This window comes from Stylophora pistillata, chromosome 3, assembly GCF_964205215.1.
Source record: "Stylophora pistillata chromosome 3, jaStyPist1.2, whole genome shotgun sequence".
NCBI lineage: Eukaryota > Metazoa > Cnidaria > Anthozoa > Scleractinia > Pocilloporidae > Stylophora > Stylophora pistillata.
In genome coordinates this window covers 19,668,379-19,691,930 of record NC_142521.1, presented here as the reverse complement: position 1 = coordinate 19,691,930, position 23,552 = coordinate 19,668,379, and the positions used below count along the sequence as shown (strand labels likewise).

Here is a 23,552-nt window from a genome sequence, read left to right as displayed (position 1 = left end):
CATGATTCACTTGGCGTGTTTTGGAAAAAATTTCCAACATGGCAGACGATAGTTTGCAAACAGCTGAACAAGAAATTCAGGAATATTTTGATGCTGCGGTGGATATAGCACGGAAGGCAGGGCATGTAAGCTAATAAAACTTTCCTTACTACTTCTTCTTAATTGCACAATGCAAAACTAATTCATCTACGCCTTGATCGTTGTACTAACGAATAGTAACCATAATTTGGCTTGAAAATTATACACGTTGTATATACTAATTGGTTCCCCTCTTGGAGATAACTCGAAGTGGAAGTGGTTTGAAAATTCGTATTACAATTTAGCTGCATCATCTATGGGCAACTATGGGTCATCATGGTTGCCGTTTTGCAAGGAAAACAAAATTTGTTACTATTTGTAATTTATCTTTGTACTAGTTTTTAACTTAAGAGGACCCTCCTGTAAACCACTTTTGTGACGGTGGCATCCTCATTAAAGATTATAGTATTATCAGGGAAGCTGGAGATGAGACACGAAATTTCACTTTGATTCTTTTGCCAGTTTGTCTAAGCAGTTCTTTTTAATGTTTAATGGTAGCTAGCATCTTACATCAGCCAGTTCTCATGCTTTAAGTGTGATTTTCACACCAGTGGATGAAAGACTTTGACCTTAACCACATCATCCAGTATCTCATGACTAGTTAAAGATCCTGGGGCAGATCCAGGGGTGGTTCGGGGGGTTCGGTCAAACCCCCTAAATTTTCCCTCAGAACACTGGAAATCATGTTTCCAAAGACCTAATTTTGAAAATCTCAGACCCCTCAAGAGGGGGACAATTCTCCGAACCCCCCTTGACTAAATCCTGGATCTGCCCCAGAGATCTGATCGTTAATTCTCCCTTCTGGCTGCTACACATTTCTTGTACATTAGTTATGAGAATTTAGTGTTAGATCAACAAACCAACTTCTACCTGATAACTATGAGTATTCTCATTACCCATTTGTTGGATAATGTGTGGATATTGTAGGGAGAATTACAAGTTAATCACTTCTGGGAGTTAAAGGGTTAAAAAACTTGCACTCTTGACTTGAAATGTTCAATCAAAATATAGACAAGCTTAAACCAAGTTAGGATAAGAAAAAAATAAGTGATATCATGGTACTCTCCAAGAAACCTTGGATTTTGGAAGGGACAACATTGGAGAGCAGTTGAATAGAAACTTGCATGGAAACTTCAAGGCAATTTTGGAAACTTTTGGAACACATCTAGAAATATGTGACTAAGTCATCTGCAAAAAAGCAAATATCTTATGCCTTAAAAACTGTAAAAATGTCTAGATCATGCTTGGTTATTACTTATTTTTAGGGTCATTTGCTAACCTCTTGTACATAGGTGGTGTTTGAAGCTTTTCACAAGGAAAAGAATATTGATACAAAGTCATGTGGAACAGATTTGGTGACAGAAACAGACAAGTATATAGAGGAATTGATTATCAGAACCCTAAGAGAAAAATTCCCATCTCACAGGTAATAATTTGTTATTTACTTGTTAAATGGATAATGATACTATATGGTGTACCAGTAATTTACTGAGTGGGAGGGGGAGGGGAGAGGGGGAGGGGGGAGGGGAGGGGAGAGGGGGAGGGGGACAAATTACAACAAACCTAATTGATGGTCTTGAGGTCATGATAAGTCAATCAAATTTGAGACTGAACTGAAAATAAATATTAATACCATTTTTGTATGTATCATTATCATATCTACAATTATTAAAAACTAGATCATTGGATAATGCAATTCAAGACTTTTTATTGGCTTAGCCATTATGGTATATCAGCCAATATACCATAATCTACAAATATGGTAAGCGTACGTGTCAGCTTAAAATTAAAAGGGAGCTAAAAATTTAATAAAATTTAATAATTTATTTTAACGTTTTTAATTAAACCATTACTCCACTCGCGCTTGTTGGATATGAGATGATTATAGCCAACTCGGCGCTACGCGCCTCCTTGGCTATCTATCATCTCATATCCAATGCACACTCGTGGAATAATTGTTAATTATCATTATAATTATAACTATTGCAGTTATTACCAGGATAGTATGTGGACTCATAGCTATGTTCTTGTGTGTATAGATATGCACAAGTCAAATTGCATTGAATTTTTTTCTTCAGGAAAGTTTGAAATTAAGCAAAACAGTGGTATATGCTTTTCAGTTTTATTGGTGAAGAGTCAGCAAGTGCTGGAAAGAAGAGCGTTTTCACAAACAATCCCACATGGATAATTGATCCGATTGATGGTACAACAAACTTTGTTCACAGGTTAGTTAGAAACATGAAAATCTATCTAAGTTATCCTTTAAAATGAGGTATATCCTTTAATCAAACTCCCTAAAAAGGATGGAATGAAAAAAGGATTCTTAAATATCTATCATTTACATAAGGAATAGTTGTAGCCATTGTCTTTCAGGGTTTGCCTTTTTGCTGACATAAAACAAATATGGAATTGTTCTGTTTGATCAAATGTGATATACTTCAATCTTTTATTTGTCTGTTCAAAAATTCTGTCAAGCTTAACTTCTTGTTCCTCCAAATCATTCTATATTAAGCTAATAGACTGCCCATAATTGATTAATGACTGAGAATAACTTTTGTCTAGTATGTCTTTTAGATGAGCTTCACTTATGTTTCAGAACTTTTTCATGTAATTTTATACAAATTTCAAATTATTTTGGTGTCAAAAACAATAAATGATTAGATTATTTTTCCTCAGATATCCTATGGTGGCTATTTGTATTGGTCTGGCAATCAATAAACAGGTACATCTATTAACTCTGTGAATGTATGAAAATCATATAGCAGTATGTGTACTGCAGTTTCAAGAAATGTGTGAAAGCAATCCTTGCAGCAATTAACCCTACTTATGTAGTAGTGGAAATAAGGCCTGAAAAGAATTCAGGCTGTGTGGGATTTGAACCCATGGCCTGTGCGATACTGGTGCAGTGCTCTACCAACTGAGCTAACACGCCAACTGGAAGCTGGTCATTAATATCTTTTAGTAAGCCCTCATACGAGTACAAACCTGTTGGTCTTCTTTTGATAAATCACTAAACTACAGGGTTCAGTTGTTCTAAGAGCAGATAATACTATCTAAATGACATATTGCTATCCAGTGGATGAATGTTAGCAAAATGTACCATGCCTTCTACTGCGTAGAGGTTGATTCAGTGGATACCATTGTCCACCCTTTGAACAAGCAGGGCCAGATGAAAATGGTGAATGTGAGAACATCATGCCTTAAGGAAAGCACATCAACAGTAGAACCCTTAACTTGTTCTTAGGGTGATGTAAAAAATGATAACAGTGACACTTTTTGAACTGTATAAAATAATAATAAGCATATTTATGTACAACTTTCAGACAAGACAATTACTCCTGAGTTCAAACCATGTACTGTGTTTGACTGAATGTGTTTATAAATCTGAATGAATATTCTCTATTAGATGGAGGTTGGGATAGTATTCAATCCAATAAAAGACCAGATGTTTACTGCAAGAAGAGGCACAGGGGCATTTTGTAATGGAAAGCAAATTCATTGTTCAAGTGTAACAGGTAAACTTAATTAGTGAATGTAGCAAAGAGAGAGAGAAGATGGTTCTGTTATTTATTTTAATCAATCAGTAGGAGACACATCAGTATAATTTTGATTACCCTGGACTCTTGATCAAATGTGCGGAAGACACGGAGTCCTTTTACTTTCAGTGCATGACAACCCTGCCTGTGAACTGTCAAAGAAACCTCATGAAATGATGGGAGGTAACCTAGAGATGGACTGGTATACTATCCGGGGGGGGGGGGGTGGTAATACTCCTTTTCACTCCATGCTACAGTAACTGGGATGAGCACAAGGGCAGCCTTTACCTACCTTTTGCTGCAGGTTCAAGATCAGGGGAGGTCATTGATTGTACGTATGATGCACGATCCTCGCAGTAGATAGCGCTATTTATGCAATAGCAAAAATCAGACCTGAAAAAAATCAGGCCTGTACGGGACTCGAACCACTGACCTCTGCGATACTAGTGCAGCGCTCTAGTACCTAACCACTAACCTCTCGCAGAGGTCAGTGGTTCAAGTCCCGTACAGGCCTGATTTTTTTCAGGTCTGTTTTTCGCTATTGCTTAAATAGTGCTATCTACTGCGAGGATCGTGCATCATACGTATCTAATACCGCAGTTCAAAATATATGGTCTTCATATATTCATTGTATCTCGTCATTGATTGTGTTATAATCTTAGGCAAGATAATAAGTCTTGTCCAGTAAGCTGCTCTGTTTACTTGATTCATGCAATGAAAAAGAACATTAGTATACAGCCAAAGTATGTCAGTCTCTGTGGTAGATGTTACAGCCTTATGGCTGCTATGCCTGACCCAGAATAGAATTTGGCAGGTGTATCTCCTTGACTTGTTATTTTCATGACTTGTTTGATTTGACTTATCAATCACCCGAGTCATGCGTTCAGATATTTCCTTTAGATTGTGGTTCCCTGTTTGTCTTGTCACTCCCAGGAGTGACCAGAAAGGAATTTCTCCTTGCATTATTGATACATTTTCTAGTAGACGGTTGATGAGAAGAAAGGAAATACAGTATCAACAAGGGAATACTGTTTGAGTTAGCAAAAATTCTCAAAGCTACACTAATGAGAAATGCATTCAGACAATGGAGAGCAGTGATTAGGAGCAGATGGATAATGCAACATCACTGTTCCCTGGTTAGCTTTACTGTTACAAATCTCAACTTGCATTACTTCATAGATCTAAGCAAAGCTCTCGTTATTACGGAACTGGGCTCCTCCAGGGATCCTGAAATCGTGAATGTTGTCATGTCAAATCTCAGAAGGCTTGCAGAGAAACCTATTGCAGTTCACAGGTAAAGATTGATAAATCAGACATTGATACCTTACAGTAAATCAACAATGAAATTATAATTTTTATTATAACTATCTTTATTTCACCCAGCATCAGACTTCAGGGATCAGCTGCCCTTAACATGTGCTCTGTAGCCAGTGGTGAGGCAGAGTTATATTATGAATGTGGAATTCATGTCTGGGATATTGCAGCAGCTGGAATCATTGTTGAAGAGGCTGGTGGAGTCACACTTGATCCTTCAGGTTTGTAAATATGTTGTTTGTTTACAACCTGATCTCTTGCATAAAAAGTTACCAGGTAGTAGTTATTTGTGTTTTTGTTGCTATGGAAAATACTAAAAATTGTGGCCTCTAAATTTGATGGTCTCAAAAAATCCTTAATAAAATTATATTTTTTGAATTCTTGAATTCTCAAGTTTCTTTTTTAAGATAAGACCTTGCTGTAGCATTGTTTTAAGTATTGTACTGTGGATCATATTAGCAATTGTGTAGTCCACTTTGTTTAATATTGTCTCTGAAACTGAAATAATTGAGGGGGAAAAAAAAACTCAAGGCCTTCCTGCTGAGAGAATTTACATTAACTGAATCAGGCAGGTTCCAAATTACAATGCAGCAAAGTTTATTGTTAATTTATCAGTCACACCATGATACTGTTTAGCAGGTAATCAGAAATAAATTGATAGGAGGTATTTTCTTGTGATAGGGAAGCCACTGGACTTATTGGCACGTCGTATATTAGCTGCTGGAAATAAGGAGCTTGCTGATCAAGTCTCTCAATATCTAGATTGCATTGATCTGCCCAGAGACTAACAGAATTGTTTTTTATTTTAGTACAACTTTGTTCTTTTGTAACTTAATTGTCTATATTTCATTAACTCTTGTATAGATCTTTAACTAATATTGTCAAATCATATGATTTTACACCCTCCAGCAGTTATTTTTACAATAACTGTAAGTTACAGTTTGTGCTTTTTAATGAAAAAATTCAGCTTACTGCTAAATTGTGCAATGGTTGGTCATTTATTTCTTTTTCAGCTTCTGATATTTATGAATTTTGGTATTTACAACTGAAAATATAATAAATTATGAAAAAAAGCTAATTTAATAACTAAGTTATCCAAGGTTGGATAACCTCATCTGCCAGATAAATCTTTGTCTGGGGGATTAAGCACGGGATGTTTACAATCACTTATCTACAGGATAGCAATATATCCACTGGATAACCTTATCTGCCAGATAAATCTTTATCTGGGGGATTAAGCACGGGATGTTTTATGATCACTTATCTACTGGATAGCAATATATCCACTGGATAACCTTATCTGCCAGATAAATCTTTATCTGGGGAATTAAGCACAGGATGTTTTACGATCACTTATATACTGGATAGCAATATATCCACTGGATAGCATTATCTGCCCTTTATACAACTGAATCCAGTAATTTATTTTTATGTTTTGTACGTTTACTACTCGTGGACATATTGTCACTTCCGTAATTTCCTGGAGTTGCAGAAGGTAGCTTTATAACATAACCAAAGTAAAGCGTGCGCTCTGATTGGTCAATTTAGCGTCCCCCATTTGCCCATGGGTGTACGCTGCTGACATGAGCAAATGCAAAGACTATTTTTCTGCACGCTCTTGTTTTCTCTGGTCACGTAGGATTTGTTAAATAAAAGGGAACTCTTTAACTACAATGCATCAATGTTATGTTATAAAACTAATGGTAAACACCACAGTGTACACTATTGAGTTATGGATGCACTTGGGAGGTTTGCTAAGCACTCAAGAAGCTAGAGTCGCTCTTGGCTATCACCTCGCACGACTGACTTGTGCTTCTTTCATGCTTAACAACCTCCCGCATGCATCCATAACTCAATAGTGTACGCTGTGGTGTTTACCATTTGTTATTTAATGTTGCTGTGATACTAATGCAAGTTTAGAGAACCTGTTATTTAATTTAATTTTAATTTAACATAATTTATATAGCACTAACTCCACTAATTGACCAAAGCGCTTATTACACCGACTTGTCTGCTTGATTTTGTGTTGATGTTGGAAAGAAAAATTCTGTCTTGGTCATGGGATTCAAACAATTAATACAAAAAGGAAAATGGTGTCTCAAGAGTAAGATGGTGTCAAAAGGTAAAAATTTAAGTCCACTTTATACTACTTATAATCAGTTGTATTATTTTTTTTAAGGCTATAATATTGGAAGAGTTGTTAACTTTTGATTTACTTAAATTTATGTACTTGCATACAGTGACACTTTAACTAACTCTCTAGAACAAAACAATACTTTTACAAACAATACCAAACAAATTAATAAATTAATCAAATTTCTTGCTTTTTAACTTCTGATTTGTTGCTTGTCTGCTTGTAGTAACTCCCCCACACCCCCCTTTGCATCTCTGGTTCTCCTTCTTACCCTCCCTACCCCTATCACCCTCTTTGCTTTTATTAACCCTTCTACATTTAATCAGAGGGAAAAGTTCCACAGCAGACTGAGTGTCTAAAATCAGAGGCAAGTGTTTGAAATTATATGAGAGAGTCTAGAAATTGGATGGAAACCTTTGTTACACAGGTTAAAAGTAATCATTTTCTTTTTTTGGAAACTATAAGTATTGCTGGTTTTTTTTTAATTTTTTTTTTTTTATTCAATTTTGCGATTCAAGGAAAATCCATCACTTGACTCAAATTTAATATCACACTCGCCTTGTGATTTGTGCGATATCAGTTTTTGCATGAAATTTAATGCAGAAATTATTCCCTCATCAAGTAATCAAATTTCCTGTAGAATAATATAAAGGTGTTAATAGTTTTCTTGTCATTGTGTATCAAATTTCTAGAGGGAGGTGAAACCTCTTAGACTAGTAATTGACTCACCTAGCACCACATTGTACCCTGTTCACAGAGGTTTTTTTTCAGTCTTTTCGTAATGTTTTTCTCTTTTACTGCATATTGAAAAAAACTTTTTGTTTAAATTGCTATAGATACACATTAATTTCAATAGAAACTCAGTAGGTATTGTGATTTATGAGTATTACTTTATTATTCTATTAATAACTATAATTTATAATGATTTTATTATCATATGGTAACACATTCTGAGTAATAATGAAATAAAAAATTATCACAGCTATTTTTCAAAACCATCCAGTTGTGTACTTCATGCAACTGTCAATCGCTGCAAATTTTCTAACTTGTCCAATTCTTTTTAGCAAACAGTTTGCTTGCTAACTATTTTAACATTTTCCACAGTTATTAAAATAGATAATATAACAAGATTTATGATGAAGTATAATCATAAGATGTTGTGATAATGTAATAGGATGATGTCACTTCCAATGTGAAGATTGACACAGCTGCATTCAGCAGCTCTTGTTCAGATGATGAAGGAGACTGGCTACAGATTAATTTCATTTCATTAACTAAGTTAAAATTGTAAACTGGCTACCATAAAGAGTTTAAAAAGCTCATGTTTCAAGCGTCAGCCCTTTGCCCTTCACTCTGATGAAGGGCTAATGCTCAAAACATCAGCTTTTTAACTCCTTACAGTGGCCAAATTACTCTCAATAGTAGGTCATTTTACTGAGTTCTATGATATCATAAAAGGCAAAACTTAACCTAACTAGGCTTACTATTGCACCTTGCCCAGTCCGATCTCCTTTTTTTTTTTTTTTAAATGGGCTGTTATGGTAAAGATTGGTAAGGGATGTTTTATTCCCCATGGGTTCAGAAAAATCCTCTAATCTGTAAATATTTAGAGTGGAAATATTTTCTTGGTACACCACATTTAGAAAAATAGATAATTTGAAACTTCAATTTTTAATTGAATAAATATTCATATAATTTTTTCTTTATTCTGTAGAGCCAACCCATGTTAAGTCTCATTCCAAGTCATTTTTTAAGATGTCACACACGGCTCCCAGAGTGTTGCATGACATCCCAAAAACCACTTAGAAGGAAACTTACCCAAGCATGTACTAAGGTGCCTCATCGCTTCCTTCAAAAAATGCACCTAACACGGAGAATCTCTTGTGGAAAGGTCTTTCCTTGCAAGTGTAAGCACCGGTGAACGTTTTTTGCACATCTTCATTATTCAAATCCTCATTAATTTCATAATTCAGTTCTTGGGAGTTTTCTGCTATCATATCTCGAGTTCTAAATAATTCATCAGGTATGTATGTCAGTCTTGAAGGTGAGCAACAGTGTATTGCTCCAATATCAATTGGATGAGCTTCTGTGTTAAATAAGTAACCTGCAGAGCCAGGATTGCATGAAGGTGACTGTGTGGGTCTGATTTGTTGATCCACTGAGCCATTGCTCTGATGAATGAAATTATGTTCATCAAATAAAAGATACAAATACTTGGTTGTTTCTGCTAAGAAAAAAGACTCCATCCTATCCTCTTGCTCATGTGTCTTCACATCTTTTATCTGAAAAAAAAAGTAGTATGAAACAGTATCAACAAGGAGACACCTTTGGAAAGAGTATTACCCTCAACCATTTACACATTAACATCACAGTAGGCATATTCTTCACCTCCTTTAATTTTTCCTGAAAGTAAACTAAAATCCTCAAAAATAATACCCCTAATCTATACATCAAATATGAGTAAAAACCTAAACCTTTCAAATTTAGCCCTTACCTACATTCTGTAGCACTATATAGCCATTGCACTCAATTAGTCAATCAATACACACCAATTCCTATTTAATGCAGTTAGTTATGCACTCAAACAAAAGATTTTACTGTTTTACAAGTTCAGCTTTTAACTCACTGTAGCATATCCACATGGGGTTCTAGCACTGCTTTCTATTGATTCCAGCATATCCCTCCCTACTTCAAGAAAATATGGATCCTTTGTTGCACGATATAAGTACATGGCACTCTCAATCAGCTCTAGAAGAAATGCAACAACTGCTGTTAAAAGCAAATAAATTAAACTGCTAGGTGGACAAGATCCTCTTCGAAAAAAAGCTGAGGGGTAGTATTACCCTACAAACAATGTGCATTTTTGTTTGGGTAGATTATTTTGCTTGTTTCTCGACATAATATAATTGTGTTGACAAATGTGGCTTTGACTGAATGAGGCAGTAAAAAGAAAGCTACCTGTATCAGTTCTGTATCCTTAAATGGAATGAGTAAGAAGAAATGACAAACACAACAGTTGCTTTTCAATTTTGGTACAAAACTGGTTAACTTACACACTTTTTTTAATGGTAGAAAAGAACTGTTTCATTTCTTTTGCTATCCTTGGTGCAAGAGGCTCTCTTTCTTTTTTAGCAAAACCACTAGGGGTAACAGTGAGTGACAATTTAAAGCCATAATCATTAGCATTTTTGCTTGCCAATGATCACAGCTTTGCTGCTCACTGTTAGTGGTTTTGCTGCCTAAAAAAAAGAAAACCCTCTAGCACTCAGGGTATTATTTTGCTAGATTTTTATTAGGAATAGTAGGAGCAGGAGAAAGGTGTAAAATAACAGGAAAATACATGGCTCCAAGTGTGAAAAATAGCCTTGGCCATCAGAAATGATTACCGTTTTTCTACCTGGTCTCAGAGGATATCCAGCTCTTCCAGAGTAAGGCTCTCCAGATGCAATCTGATAAAACTCAGGGATGAATCCAAAATGTCGCCAGACACTGTGGTACTTTTGAAGAGTTCTTGATGCTGCTCCGATATCACCCCATAGTGTCTATAAAAAATATTACCAGTAATTTAAAATGTTAACCCTGTCACTACCAGGATCTGAATGGTAATTCTCGTGATCAGCCATACAATTCTTATGATGGTTAGTTTTGAGAAACTAGTGATCACCTAAATAGATATTTTTCCTTCACTCTCATCTCTTGTCTGCTTGACGTTGTATTGATATTGTAAGGAAAATTTCTGTCTTGGCCACTCATGAGAGCCAAAGGACGCCTGTGCCGCCCCTACCTCTGGTAGGGTGGCTGGGTCCGAAATTCGATAACCGAAACGCACGTTTGGAATTCCTTTGAGTACCCCTCATGTCCGGATCCCTAGAAGAGCTCCAAATCATCATCACCAGGGACAGATTCTAAAAGCAATATATTTGAACTACATTTATAACGGCTGTGTAAATGCCACAGGACTATTACCATAGAAACCCGAAACCACGGATATTTCAGGTGGTGCGATTGACTTGCGTGCGAAAATGGCGGAGAAGGATGAGAGAGTACCCGATTATTCCGGCTGTTTTTGATGACTCAGGGGATGAAGAAAGCTTTGATGGGTTTGAGCGTAGACGTACCAATAATGATAGTGATAGTGATGTAGATCTTGAAGGCTTGGAGGACGACAGTGACGGCCTTGCACCTGGAGGTACCGATGACGAAGAAGAAGAAGAAGCTCGATGGACTGACCATCTCAGCGACTTCCCCATCCCGGACTTCACAGCAGCAACTGGTCTTAATTTTAACTTACCTGATATTCCTAAACCTTTAGATTACTTTGTAGAGTTTGTAGATGATAATTTATGGGATTTAATTGTCGAAGAAACCAATCGCAACGCTTGCCAAAAACTTTCAAGTTCAACCGAGCGCCTCGCAAATTTCGTTCCTGTTACGCGTGCAGAGATCAAGGCATTTATTGGAATAAACATAGTTATGGGTATCAATAGTCTCCCTCAGTTGGCGTTATATTGGTCATCTGATGACTATTTTGGAAACCAGGGCATTAAGAAGGTTATGGCCAAGAACAGATATGAAGAAATTAGTAGTTATTTGTATTTTAGTGATTCTAGTGTAGAGCCCGCTCGGGGAACACCAGGCTTTGATCGCCTTTTTAAGATTAGACCGATATTTAACTCCATTTTGGGTAATTGCCAAACTAAGTTTAAACCTACTAAGAATCTTTCTGTAGATGAGGGCATGATTGGTTTTAGGGGGAGGTTATCTTTCAGGCAATATATGCCAGCTAAACCTACTAAGTACGGAATTAAAGTTTGGATGGCGGCCGATTCTAGTAACGGGTACGATTTGAATTTTGATGTCTACTTAGGAAAAGAAGCCGACGGCCGTCGCCGTATTTATGGGTTAGGTTATGATGTAGTGACTAAGTTAATTAGACCTTTTATGAATAGAAATCATCATGTATTTTTCGATAATTTTTTCACGTCAACTAAGCTATTAGAGGATTTAAAAGCTAATGATACTTACGCCTGCGGGACTGTAAGATGTAATCGTAAAGACTTGCCACCATGTGCAAAAAATAAATTAGCCATTTTCAAAACGAGCGGCGGTCTGGGTACGATTTGCCACCATAAAGGCTCTTGGGATCGTTTGGAGGGACAGCGTGAAGGTAAACAAACGCACAGCTGACGTGTGACAAACATGGCACACTATAACTGCTGTATTCCAGGCTGCACTAATAGTTACAGAAATGCACCTAACCTTCAGTATTATAGAATTCCAAAAGACCCTCATATACGTAGAAAGTACGTGGTTCTTATGAGGAACGAGACTCTGAAATTAGATTCTACGAGTACGCGGATTTGCTCAGTTCATTTCGATGGAGGAGAAAAACTTAGCAGAACGCACTTGCCTTCAATTTTTCCATGGACAAAACCGACAGCTCAACGTAGAGAACGCAAGAGGGCCAGTTTCGAAGATGTACAGAAAATAGAGCAAACCAAAAAAAGAAAAACAGCACTTGCTCAATTACCACAGGAAGCGAACTTTAAATTTGAAGAACAGACAGAAAATATGAATGTTAATGCTGACACCAGTACCAGTGTGGAAATGCAAACGTTACTTACTGGAGACCAACTAAACAGTTTATACAACAGAATGCAAACAAGAGAACAAGAAATTGTTAAGCTTAAGGGAGAGATTCAGCAGTTGGAGAAAGAAAACAACAACATAAAAGAGGTGAACAGCAAATTACAAAAGGAAATCGAAAGCTTGAAGCATGCTTTAGATAACAAGAATTGGTTGAGCTGCGGCTCTTCCTCCTCCAGCACTCCAAGTTGAGCCTTCTTGCGGAGAAGGTGTAGTCCACCGTCTGGATCACGGAGATATTTAACGTCTAGTCCATGCTTAATGTAATCTTGAACTCTGAAAAATATGAACATGATATATGACTGGAATGAAACAAAATAAAACGACACAATTTCTCCTTCGATATAATTTAAGCTCATATGTACACCACTAAATGAAAATATACACCTCGAGTGAACCTACCTTGTTATCAATGCTTTCTTATTTCCCGTAGTCTTTGCTCCCCTGCACAGCAACCACCTTTTCAATTGAACGACGCTACATTGTTCTACAGTTTCGCGAGGAATTTTTGCACCAGGTATATCTTCTTCTGTCAGAATAACCTTGAGAGCGTCTCGCACGGTTGCATTGCTCTTGTCCACCATGTTCTTGCTGTCCCTCCAAACGATCCCAAGAGCCTCTAGGGTGGCAAATCGTACCCAGACCGCCGCTCGTTTTGAAAATGGCTAATTGCGGGTTGGGGAGAAGTTAGTTCGTCAGAAAGGCCACGTTGTTTTCACGAAGTGGCATGACAAACGGGATGTCAGTGTTATGGCAACTAATGTAAGTCCTCTAGCCGATGATGTTGAAGTTAATCGGGGTGATGTGGAAGTTCCAAAACCAGTTGTAATTGATTTGTACAATAGCTCTATGGGAGGTGTTGATCGCGCCGATCAATTACGCGAATATTATTCAGTGGGTCGTTCTTCTAGCAAGTGGTATCGGTATATATTTTGGTTTCTTATCGATGTAGCTATATGTAATGCCTTTGTTCTTTGTAATTACCGTCGGTTAAGCCAAGGGATGGGTAAGCTTAGGCAATTGAACTTTAGGACAGAGTTAGCTAAACAGTTGATTGGGGGATACTCGACTAGGGTGTCTGCGGCACAATTATCCAAGCGCCGTAAGATTGAAGCTCATTTTCTTCAGGAGGGGAGCGAAGGGAAACATTTTATTGATAAAATTAAGGGAAGAAAAAGGCAATGTGTTCAGTGTAAGAGGGTGGGTACAAAAACTCCCAAAGGTCGCCCTGTAGAAAGTACTTTTGAATGCGTGCAGTGCAGCGTAGCTCTTTGTAAGGAAGTTTGCTTCGCAGATTATCATATGTTGTAAATTTATAAACGTTTCGCTTTATCCTTCATCTCCTGAGTCTTCATTATTCAAGTGTTGATACAACCTTAAAAGAAACTCGAATAATTAAGAATAGCAGTTACCGTAATGATTAGTATTACTGGGTTTAGCCGTGTTTTGTATTTAGAAATTATTTACATTTCCGGTTTTGCCGTGTTGATTTGTTTACATTAGTCGGGCGAGGAAATTGTGATGTACGATTCTCGTAATCGGGTTTGTTTTTAGAGATTATCTGGCTTCTGTTTGACTTCATCTTATTTGGTATTTGGCCGCTAATTTTGCCACATAAAAAATACTAGAAATATTGTAAAAAATATGGTTTGCGTTCGTCGTCATCAATTACACAATTCGCTTATCATTCGCTGTGAAAATCAATTTTGGCGTTTTGCCCCGCTTCACAAATTATTTGTTCTCTTTTCTAAGTGGTTTTTACCTTATGTTTCGCTCTTATTACCCGATATTTCTTGGTAAATTAGCTGCAAATTTATCTCACTGTAAGTGCCATCAGTTGATGTTTGGTTTAGTTTAGACTTTCTCAAAGTCCGTACGAGCATAAAAAGACGACTTGGGGCAAGTCTAGGTTTAGTTTGGCGCATTTTACTTTCCTTTCCAACGGAAAACAATTTCGGGATTTTGTCGCACGGTAAAAAAAGAATTAATTTCTTACTATCAGATTGGTTTGGGACATCGAGTTGAACTCTTTTGGCCGTTTTTATTTGATAGTTTGGCCGCTGAATTATCTGACTTGAAATAAACAGTCTTGAAACCTGATCTTGTGTGTGTGTTTACTGCACATATGGTTTACTTTTAGCGCTCGCGCTGAAGTGTTAAAAAATCGCCAAGGAATTAGGGGTGGGTCGCTGGCAATTTCATTCAGGTATCAATGGGTTAAGACTACAAAATTTTGACTAACATCAAGTGCTATCAATTTACAAAGGAGATGCCTGCAATCACAATCACATGGTTGTGTTGCAATAAGTTTTGCAATCTACCAATCAATAACATCTGTCACTCACCTGAAGTCCTGGCCAATAGGCATCGAGAGACTGAAAGATTGGCATTGTAATCTGACCTTTATCCATATGGACCCACACATACCAATCACTAATCTTCAGGTACTGCTGAACTTTGTCATAAAATTCTTCGACAGAAAATAAGAATAAATAATGATAAAATAAACAACTGTGTCAAATTGAAAGTACAATGGGTGCCTGAAGTAACTTTGTATTGTAATTTTGCAATTTAAACAGAGTTGACAACAAAGAGCAACAGCATCCTCTAGTAGTTGGCAGTTTTTGCATATACAGACGCACTGGAATTCCATGTACTGACCCAAAGCAATATTTTGAAGTAAAAATTTAGAGATTACAGATTAAGTATGTTAACTATAGAGTCCATTTTGTTTATTTGGCTGATAGTCTTGAAAATTTTCAAACATTTTGAAACCCCCATCTAGAAAGAAAACAGAATAGCTATCCAGGCCCATTAAGTTACCACAACCTTCAAGAAACAGGCCCCAGGTCTGTGAATCAAACTTGGACCACATGTGCTGTGATGTTAGTGTTTAAACAAGAAATACTGTACCAGTACCCAGAGTAGTAAATTATCCTGGCTCACCTTTGAACATGTCCACCAATCTCGGAGAACTAAACAGAATACCTCCTTTAAGGAGATACTCAAAGTAAGAGTCAACACCAGCTCCAATGCCTGCATCCTGAGCTGTCCATTTCCCACTTACTACATCAATATGGTTACCCACCTGAAAATATAGAGAGAAGAAAACAAAGGAAAATAATATGCCATCATGGCTCTGTCACGACAATAAACAGTGAGGCACTAAAAACCAAGAAGGCTTTACAGTTTATTGAGGTAAGAGGAGAGAGAAGAGCAATAATCTGTTAGGAATAATAATAATAATAATAATAATAATAATAATAATAATAACTTTTATTTCTATAGCGTTCTTATCCTATGTTCAAGGCACTTTACAACACTGTGCGGGGGGACTTTACCAGACTGCCAGTGGCAGTTTACAATCAACAGATGCCCCCTCCCACCAATTCAGGAAGGGGTGTAGAGGCTTCACCCTTTGACACATGTAATTTCTCCACACAATGTCACCCCCACATCACACATTTAAGTCACAAGAATGAAGAAAATCATCACCAACTAAAGAAGTTAATCAAATTCTCCTTGTCAGCACCTCAGGAGATGTCTAAGGAACAGTATGGAGAATATGCATGCTGATGTTAGGGTGTAAAGGGTCACTTGAGACCCACCAAAAGGAATGAACTAAGGATGCTACATCATGTCATGAAAACATGGAGCACTGGGTGCTAAGTACATAGTCATGTAATTCTATTCGCAAAACAAAATGGTACACATTATAATGCAAATCAAGCATGAAAATGATGGAACAGTTTCTTCACCAGTCCAAGCTTTGATCTGCTTTTCCAGAGACCTTCTAAAGCTTTCATAGCAGTATCCATAAATCTTTGATCACCTATAGAAATGGAAATGTTGAATTAAATAAATACAATAAAGAAATACTAAAAAAGGAACTTCTTGACACCGTGTTCCTTTTACTGGTCCCATATACATTCAGGGTATTCAACAAGCATCAGAGGTCCAGGAATTCAATACAAACAATTCTCTGGAAAAGTTTTGATGGCCTCAGCTATTACCTTTTAATTGGAAATGAGGAATATTCATCAGTTAATTTAGACTGTCTTGTCTACTCTCAAGCTACATGTGCCACATTCTTTAAATGAACACCCTTTCCATAGAAAGGCAAAGAAAGAACAGAGCCAATTTGCACCCATCAAAACTCTTACACTTCCAAGATCTCATTCATTTGGTAACTCTCCTTACTATCTGCCATACAATTCTTATGATATTAGTTTGGACAATTTGGAGCTGGATCAACCAATAATCCCCTAATTGACATTTTTATTTATTCTCCTAACTTGTCTGCTTGATATTGTATTGATATTGTAAGGAGGAGTTCCGTCTTGGTCACTCATGGGAGTTAAAGGAGTAAGCTTGTTTCTCTGTTTTCAGGAGAAGGTTAATTGCAACAATCATTTCTAACTTGTAACAATATCAAGTTGACTAGAAGAGGGTAATTCCAACAGGGCCTCATCTTGCATGCTCAGAAAGCCAATCAGAACACAATCCTCATTTTACCAATCCCACTTGCAGAACAAGTCATATAGTAAAGATTATCATTACCTGTCAGGGCGCTGATTGTTCCAAACTCTACAATGAAAGTGCCACACCCTGCAGTACAGGTGATTGGTGTCTCAGACGGAGGGATTCCATAACGAAGATTCACTGTACCATATGGCATCCCAGTTGGGGTGTCAAAAGCTGAGAGTTAAAAATATACTGTACTAATTCTGCTTTTAAATCAACATAGTTTAGGTTTAAAAAGCTAACAATTGATTTCCATTTGAAGAAAAATTTTCAAATGTTATTTTTCATCTAAAATAAAATTTTGGTAAGCAGTTACAATAAGCAGTGATCGATTTTATAGAAAGGGTTAGATATGATTTTGATGATTATAACTCATAAATTTTACATGAAAGGTAGTCTGGAGACTTGCATATCAGTGTTGGAGTACAATTTGTCTTGGAAAGCTGTCAGAAAAACTGGGAGAAAGTCATAAGAGAAAAACCATCTTAAAGACATCATCAGCCTGAAGATTTTCCTGTCAGCTTTTTTATAATAATTAATTTTACCCAAAAGAGATGCTGTGGAAGATGCTACCAGAAGAAATGGAACAAATTTCCTGGGCTACTGTTTAAACTCAGACATCTTACTAGCTCTAGATGCTACACAACAGCCAGAAGGCTGAATGCCACATCACCAGCAGAGACGGTGATCATAAATGCATCAACTCTCTCTTGTAAAACTCTTATCAGGTGAACAGAGCCAAATCAGAGTACAAATTAAATCTTCCAAGATTTAGCATCAATGCTGATTTCTTGATGATCTTTCAACAAGTATTCTGCATGACCTATCTTTCTCAAATGCCTGGTTACTAAGCAAGAAGTTGAATACTACCTGGCAGCAGCCTTTCAGCTGCATCTACAGCGAGTCTTAACAGAGGACCTTGACATGGCCACCCTTCCTCTACAGTGATTCCAGCCCTTGGTGCAAGTAAGTGAGCTGACAGAAGACCTCCTACCACTAATAAAACATAAATATTACTTAAGAGTTATATGACAGCTTTGTTAACAGAAGGAGCATTATTATCCAACTACACTTCGTAGAGAACAAATAACGCCACAGACAAGTACAAATATCACGTGGTATTTGTACTCTAGAGTGCCTGTGAAACAGGTTTTCTCGCATCGCGCAAGCAAAGAATTGGATTGTAGTTACAAAAAAAAAGAAATGGTGGACAATTTGAATCATATTTCCAACGACAAAAAGTCAGAATGGCTGGCAGATATATATATCCAAGTTTATTAGATGAATCGAACGAAGAAAAACAGCAAGATGACCTGGAAATTTCTTCATTTATTGAAGAAAATAGAAACAGCAACACGACAACGTATCAATTCCGTTCCGCTTCGCATACCTCTGTCCCGCACTCCCCATAAATAAATATCTGCAAAACTCACCCACACTGAAATAACAGTTTGGCATGTTGGATAATAAATAACTTATTAGACGTTTTGTTGTGTAGTATCGCTGAGTATTTTTACGAGTTATTTATTTTGACTCGCCCTATGGGCGAGTCAAAATGTGGCAAAACTCATAAAAATACTCAGCGATACTACACAACAAAACGTCTAATAAGATATATTTATTGTTATTTATAACATAATGAACATAGTATGCACCATCTGACTGGTCAATTCAGTTTCCAAGCCGATGCTTTATCAGGTTATAGAGCCTGTGTGAAACTAGTCGTGTCATAAAAGCAAAAGAAGGCATTTTTTTCTGGATTCTATAATGTGATAAAGCCACTCAACATGTTGGGAGAACATTAGGAAAGCTTTGCTCACGTTCCCCCAACATTCCACATGGCTTTATCATGTAATAGAGCCTGGAAAAAAAAAATGTGTTCTATTTATCGCCTGAGTAGCAGTAATGAATACTCTCTCCTCATTATGAAAGAAAAAGAAGTTGTGAAAAGGGTTTAGACTTGTCTATTAATTGTGTTTGAAAACAGTTCTAATTGTAAACCATATAGAATTGTTGGTATTTGTGTCTAGTAAGTTCTCACCTCTTATGTTTGTTTCAAACACAGAAACATTAATATCCATATCAAAATCTAAAGTAAGTTCCAGCAGATTGGTGATCCTTTGAAACTCTGATGTATTTCCAAGAACCTGAAAACATTTTAAAGAACTCAAGATGAGACAAATAAGCAAAGACTCCGTTGGTATTCATTGAGAATACATTCCGACCTACGATAAAAATCCATTTTTCATTGCATGTTAACCAAATAGACTTTTAAATTACAGTAATGGGAAGAAATGAATGAATGATAACTAAAGGTCATAATTAGAAGATTGACATTCCATTATTCAGATCAGCTACCGGCCAAAGGTCCTTGGCCAAAAGAGCTGTATCTCTTTGGAACATGTTAGACAAAGACCTGAGAAACGTTACATCTGTAAAGGCCTTTAAGAAAGTCCTGAAACTTGCCAAGAATGAATGATCGAGTGACAGTTAGAATTTAGAATTTAACAATAGCTTGTCAGATATAGTTAGCATTCATATTTGTAAATAGGTAATGAAAAACATTTTTTGGGAGTATTTATCTTTAAAGTTTAAAGTTTAAAGGTACTCATTAGAAAAATATTTATTAGGCTAAATTAGAAAAGGAAGGAATAACTGAACAAATAAAGGAAGGAACAAATGCAAAAATAATGTATAACTAACAACTTTGGAAGTTAATTGTTGGTTTTCACTGTAACACCATCATCAAAACCATTCAACAAATAAAGTCAAGAATCAAAGAGATAAAAAAGATGAAAATTTAAACAGTCTCACAAAGATCCACATCTGTGTGACGTTTTGTGCAGGAGATATTCAAAGAAATGTTTTACTCAAATTTATAAACATTGTGTGGAGACACTACATTGGTGTCCCTTTGAAGGGCACAAATATGGTGACCAGAAACTAAGAAAACAAATATTAGTTTTGCTACAAAAAACCAAGTAGGGCTCATAAAAATCTCTATTAATAAGTACTTATTCTAAAACAAGGACTGTTCAGATCATGAAATCTCAGCAGATAAGCCTTTTTTTAAATCTGTGTGGAATAATTCTCTGCCTCCATTTTAATAGTGTCATGCAAAAAGCTTACTAATAGAAAGTCTTCCTTGCTTTATCACAACACAAAAAATCCTTATGAAACTGAAAATTTGTAAAAAGATAAGTCTTCAGCTGTTCTTATAGCTAACTAAACTAAAATCTTGAAAGGATTGATAATTCTTAATTTTAATTTTGATGGTGTCATGTGAAAACCAAGAATAAACAAAGGTATAGGTGAATAGATGAAAACATGAATGGATGGGGTGAATGTGTCAGATTATATCTCATCATTTGTTAGTTTCTATGGCTCTAACAACTTTACACAACTCACCAGCAGTGTGTCCAGGGCATCTATCAAGGTTAAAGAGTAACTGATGAAATGAAAATCAAAAGTCATCTTATTTTATACACTCAGCCAAAATTTGTTGTGATTAACCTGTTCTTGTTGATAACCAACATGTCTAATCATTGGGTAAATGTTTTGAACCCTGCAATGTTATTTGATCATGTGCTCTGATTGTCCAGGTGAGAGTAGCTCTGAAAATAGTCTATGATGACTTTAACAAAGGTCGTTAAAATGTCACCTACTACTAGTGACAGCATTCATTCCACCTAGATTATCACACCACATGATTAAATATCCAATCTTCTTTTCTGCACAGTTCCCCTAAATGAGAGTTTGGTAGGATGGTAAACACCAATGAACTTTAAGACTACCAAGAATTTGCAAATAATGAGCTTGAAAAATTCAGCCATCATTTTTAAGAGGCAGAAATCATGCATTTCTCCTTTGATTCTCATGGACAAACATACTGCTAGTTCATAACTCCTACATCCACCTGTGACTTAACCATCTTAAACTCTGAAGCATTTTCTCATGCTTATCCCTTTCACTCAAATGATCTCATTAGTAATTCTCCTAAACGTCTGCCATATAATTCTTGTAATGTTACTTTGGAGAATTTTGAATTGTATCAATTTATAATCCCCTAGTCGATATTTTCCTTTATTCTCATCACTTGCCTGCTTGATATTGTATTGATATTGTAAGGAGAAATTCTGTCTTGGTCACTCATGGGAGTAAAAGGATTATTTGCTCCATGAGCAAGGATTACTGGTTGGAATTGAAAATGCACTTTTTGTAATAAACACCGTTCACATTTACTCCACGATCAAATATAAAAATTCAACCTTTCTTTTGGTATGGCATGATAAAGATGTTTGCACTTTGTCATGACTTTAGATTAATTCATGAATAACAAACACAAATGATGAACACAGATGGTAGTCTGAATAAATATGAACTCAAAGCTGAATAAAAAAGGTAAAAAAATCAGGCTAATATTGTCTTGGTTTAATTCATGAATACAAACACAACTGATCAACACAGATGGTAGTCTGAAAAAATATGAACCCCACACTGAATAAGCAAGTGGTGAAAAATCACACTAAAATTTACTTATGAAGAGAGTATATAGCAAGGGAAACTTCACAACAATTCTTAGACTAGTTATTGAGTATACTTTGAGGCTTTTTCATAATCAAGTTTCCTCCTTTTTGCATGCTGAATTGCCTTCTCAGTCCCTAACAAAAAGTAGTCTTAGTAGGGCTATAATTCAAAGGAATATCATACTTTTCTGTAACATTTCGTTTCAAAGTACCCTTTCCCTTGATAACTAGTTCTCCAACTTGCACAAAAAGAGTGTAAAACCAAACAGAAAAATTAATGAGGGCTAAGAAGGAAAATGAATAACCAACACTTTCTCCTAGTTCAACCTTAAAACTGAATATATCATTTATGTTCCTTGGACCTTGAGCCATGCAGCTACCCAATTTTTATATTTTTAATTCTGTGCTAGATAATAGAACTAGCACTTTTAACTTCCCAAATCCAGTTAGCAAATCTCCTCACTGATCACTTTACAATTCCTCATAAATGAGAGGGGAGAGTTTGGTGATAGATCACAATGACATACTCTGTTTAACAAGCTTGTCTGTTCTCCTAAACTATTTGCAAGATAACATATTGGAATCAAAGGGAGAAATTACATGTTCATCACCCCTGGGAGTTAGGAGATTAAGACAATTACAAAATATCAAAATTGGGCTTTTACTGAAATTTGATTGTAGCTTCTTTACATTGGGTAAGTGGAGTTACTGTTACAGTAGCCTTACCTTCCCCATGTATCCTGACCACTGCATGACAAAGGCTTTAATTCATCATAAGGATAAGCATGTCTCAGATAACTGTCATATCCATGGTAAAACATAGATTTTGTCTTTAACCTGAAAGAATAAAGAGTTCACCTTAATCATTATTTCCAAAATTTTCATGATCAACTGCACTGCTCCAGAGAACAGTACTTTTTAAGGTAAATGTTTGTATGTGGTCAGAAGAATAACATGCTAACCGAATAACTCAAGAAATTTGTTACACATGCTGATAAGGCTTTGCATTTGCTTCTGAGACACTGAAATTAGTTTCAGGCTTGGTTTACCTGATTCAATGAATTATTTCTGCAACATGACGCGCATCTTGGAAACAGCTACATGTTCACTTCTCGATTTACGGTCCATCGTGATGTTTAGAATGAGGGGCAACTCGTGCCTGTATGACTCACTTATGGCAATTTGCCCAAGCAGTTCACACAATTTCCTGCATTTGTCGCACGTACGGAGATATACATCACTTCCTGCAGAATACTGCGGGCTTTTCTCGGGCGATTTAAGAAGATGAATACAGTAAAAATATGAAAAACTAATAAAATAAAGCAGCCCCAGAAATAGTTCACAAAATACCGCAGCTTTTGCGCACCTTTCGTAATTTCAGCAAGACGCACTGAAAACAGCTGGAAACACACATTACTATTTAGCCAGATTTGATTTACAAACTCACCTATACTGTTCTATCTCCTGCTTTGTCATACATTCTCCCCAAATCATCAGAAGGAAGAGCAAAAATAACGAAGTAACCATTTTTCGAAACATTTTTGTCAACTACGTGTAATTCCAAGATTGTCTGTCGCGTGCTAGACAGTCTGTGATTATAATGACAAATTAATATAAACAGCGAGGTCTGGTAAATAATGGACTTCTTCAGGCCTCATTGACCTAGTTCTAATGGCAGTGTTTCGTGAAGTAGTAGTGATCATAGTCTCACTAACTTTTACTAAAGGCACCAAGAGAAAAATAAACTTCGATGAATGAACGCCAGTTATATGATAAAACGTAATCTCAGAGGGG

At 36.4% G+C, this 23,552-nt stretch overlaps 3 protein-coding genes across 4 annotated transcripts; 1 reads left to right on the top strand and 2 right to left on the bottom strand.

Annotated features, from left to right (window-relative positions):
- The first annotated feature begins 5 nt into the window (after positions 1 to 5).
- Positions 6 to 7,259, top strand: LOC111330689 (inositol monophosphatase 1). Its single transcript, XM_022935593.2, has 8 exons — positions 6 to 125; positions 1,371 to 1,504; positions 2,199 to 2,303; positions 2,755 to 2,800; positions 3,485 to 3,593; positions 4,794 to 4,908; positions 4,998 to 5,149; positions 5,610 to 7,259. The coding sequence occupies exons 1-8, from the start codon at positions 39 to 41 to the stop codon at positions 5,714 to 5,716; spliced, it is 855 nt and encodes a 284-aa protein (XP_022791328.1). The 5' UTR covers positions 6 to 38; the 3' UTR covers positions 5,717 to 7,259.
- A 671-nt stretch (positions 7,260 to 7,930) lies between these two features.
- Positions 7,931 to 23,540, bottom strand: LOC111330682 (ER degradation-enhancing alpha-mannosidase-like protein 2). Of its 2 annotated transcripts, none has more exons than XM_022935584.2 (12): positions 23,206 to 23,540; positions 22,485 to 22,595; positions 20,641 to 20,680; positions 19,274 to 19,379; positions 18,103 to 18,228; positions 17,269 to 17,406; positions 16,467 to 16,540; positions 15,655 to 15,796; positions 15,054 to 15,178; positions 10,460 to 10,604; positions 9,689 to 9,810; positions 7,931 to 9,344 (listed from the first exon to the last, which is right to left on the bottom strand). In XM_022935584.2, exons 1-12 carry the CDS (start codon positions 23,295 to 23,297, stop codon positions 8,892 to 8,894), a joined length of 1,674 nt encoding a protein of 557 aa, XP_022791319.1. In that variant the 5' UTR covers positions 23,298 to 23,540; the 3' UTR covers positions 7,931 to 8,891. The 2 variants fall into 2 exon arrangements, with proteins under 2 accessions (XP_022791319.1, XP_022791320.1); XM_022935585.2 differs by lacking the exon at positions 23,206 to 23,540 and adding an exon at positions 22,808 to 22,946.
- Positions 12,420 to 13,292, bottom strand: LOC111330683 (uncharacterized). Its single transcript, XM_088755049.1, has 2 exons — positions 13,111 to 13,292; positions 12,420 to 12,984 (listed from the first exon to the last, which is right to left on the bottom strand). The coding sequence occupies exons 1-2, from the start codon at positions 13,290 to 13,292 to the stop codon at positions 12,762 to 12,764; spliced, it is 405 nt and encodes a 134-aa protein (XP_088611175.1). The 3' UTR covers positions 12,420 to 12,761.
- Positions 23,541 to 23,552: the final 12 nt, after the last annotated feature.

Coding starts and splice junctions, on each gene's coding strand:
- LOC111330689 (XM_022935593.2), top strand. CDS start 39: ATGGCAGACGATAGTTTGCAAACAGCTGAACAAGAAATTCAGGAATAT. Junction 1,505..2,198: donor GAAAAATTCCCATCTCACAG/GTAATAATTTGT, acceptor TATGCTTTTCAG/TTTTATTGGTGAAGAGTCAG. Junction 2,801..3,484: donor GTCTGGCAATCAATAAACAG/GTACATCTATTA, acceptor ATTCTCTATTAG/ATGGAGGTTGGGATAGTATT.
- LOC111330683 (XM_088755049.1), bottom strand. CDS start 13,292: ATGGTGGACAAGAGCAATGCAACCGTGCGAGACGCTCTCAAGGTTATT. Junction 12,985..13,110: donor AAGAAAGCATTGATAACAAG/GTAGGTTCACTC, acceptor CATATTTTTCAG/AGTTCAAGATTACATTAAGC.
- LOC111330682 (XM_022935584.2), bottom strand. CDS start 23,297: ATGTTTCGAAAAATGGTTACTTCGTTATTTTTGCTCTTCCTTCTGATG. Junction 22,596..23,205: donor CAGGAGATAGAACAGTATAG/GTGAGTTTGTAA, acceptor TTATTCTTTCAG/GTTAAAGACAAAATCTATGT. Junction 17,407..18,102: donor AGCTGAAAGGCTGCTGCCAG/GTAGTATTCAAC, acceptor TTTAACTCTCAG/CTTTTGACACCCCAACTGGG.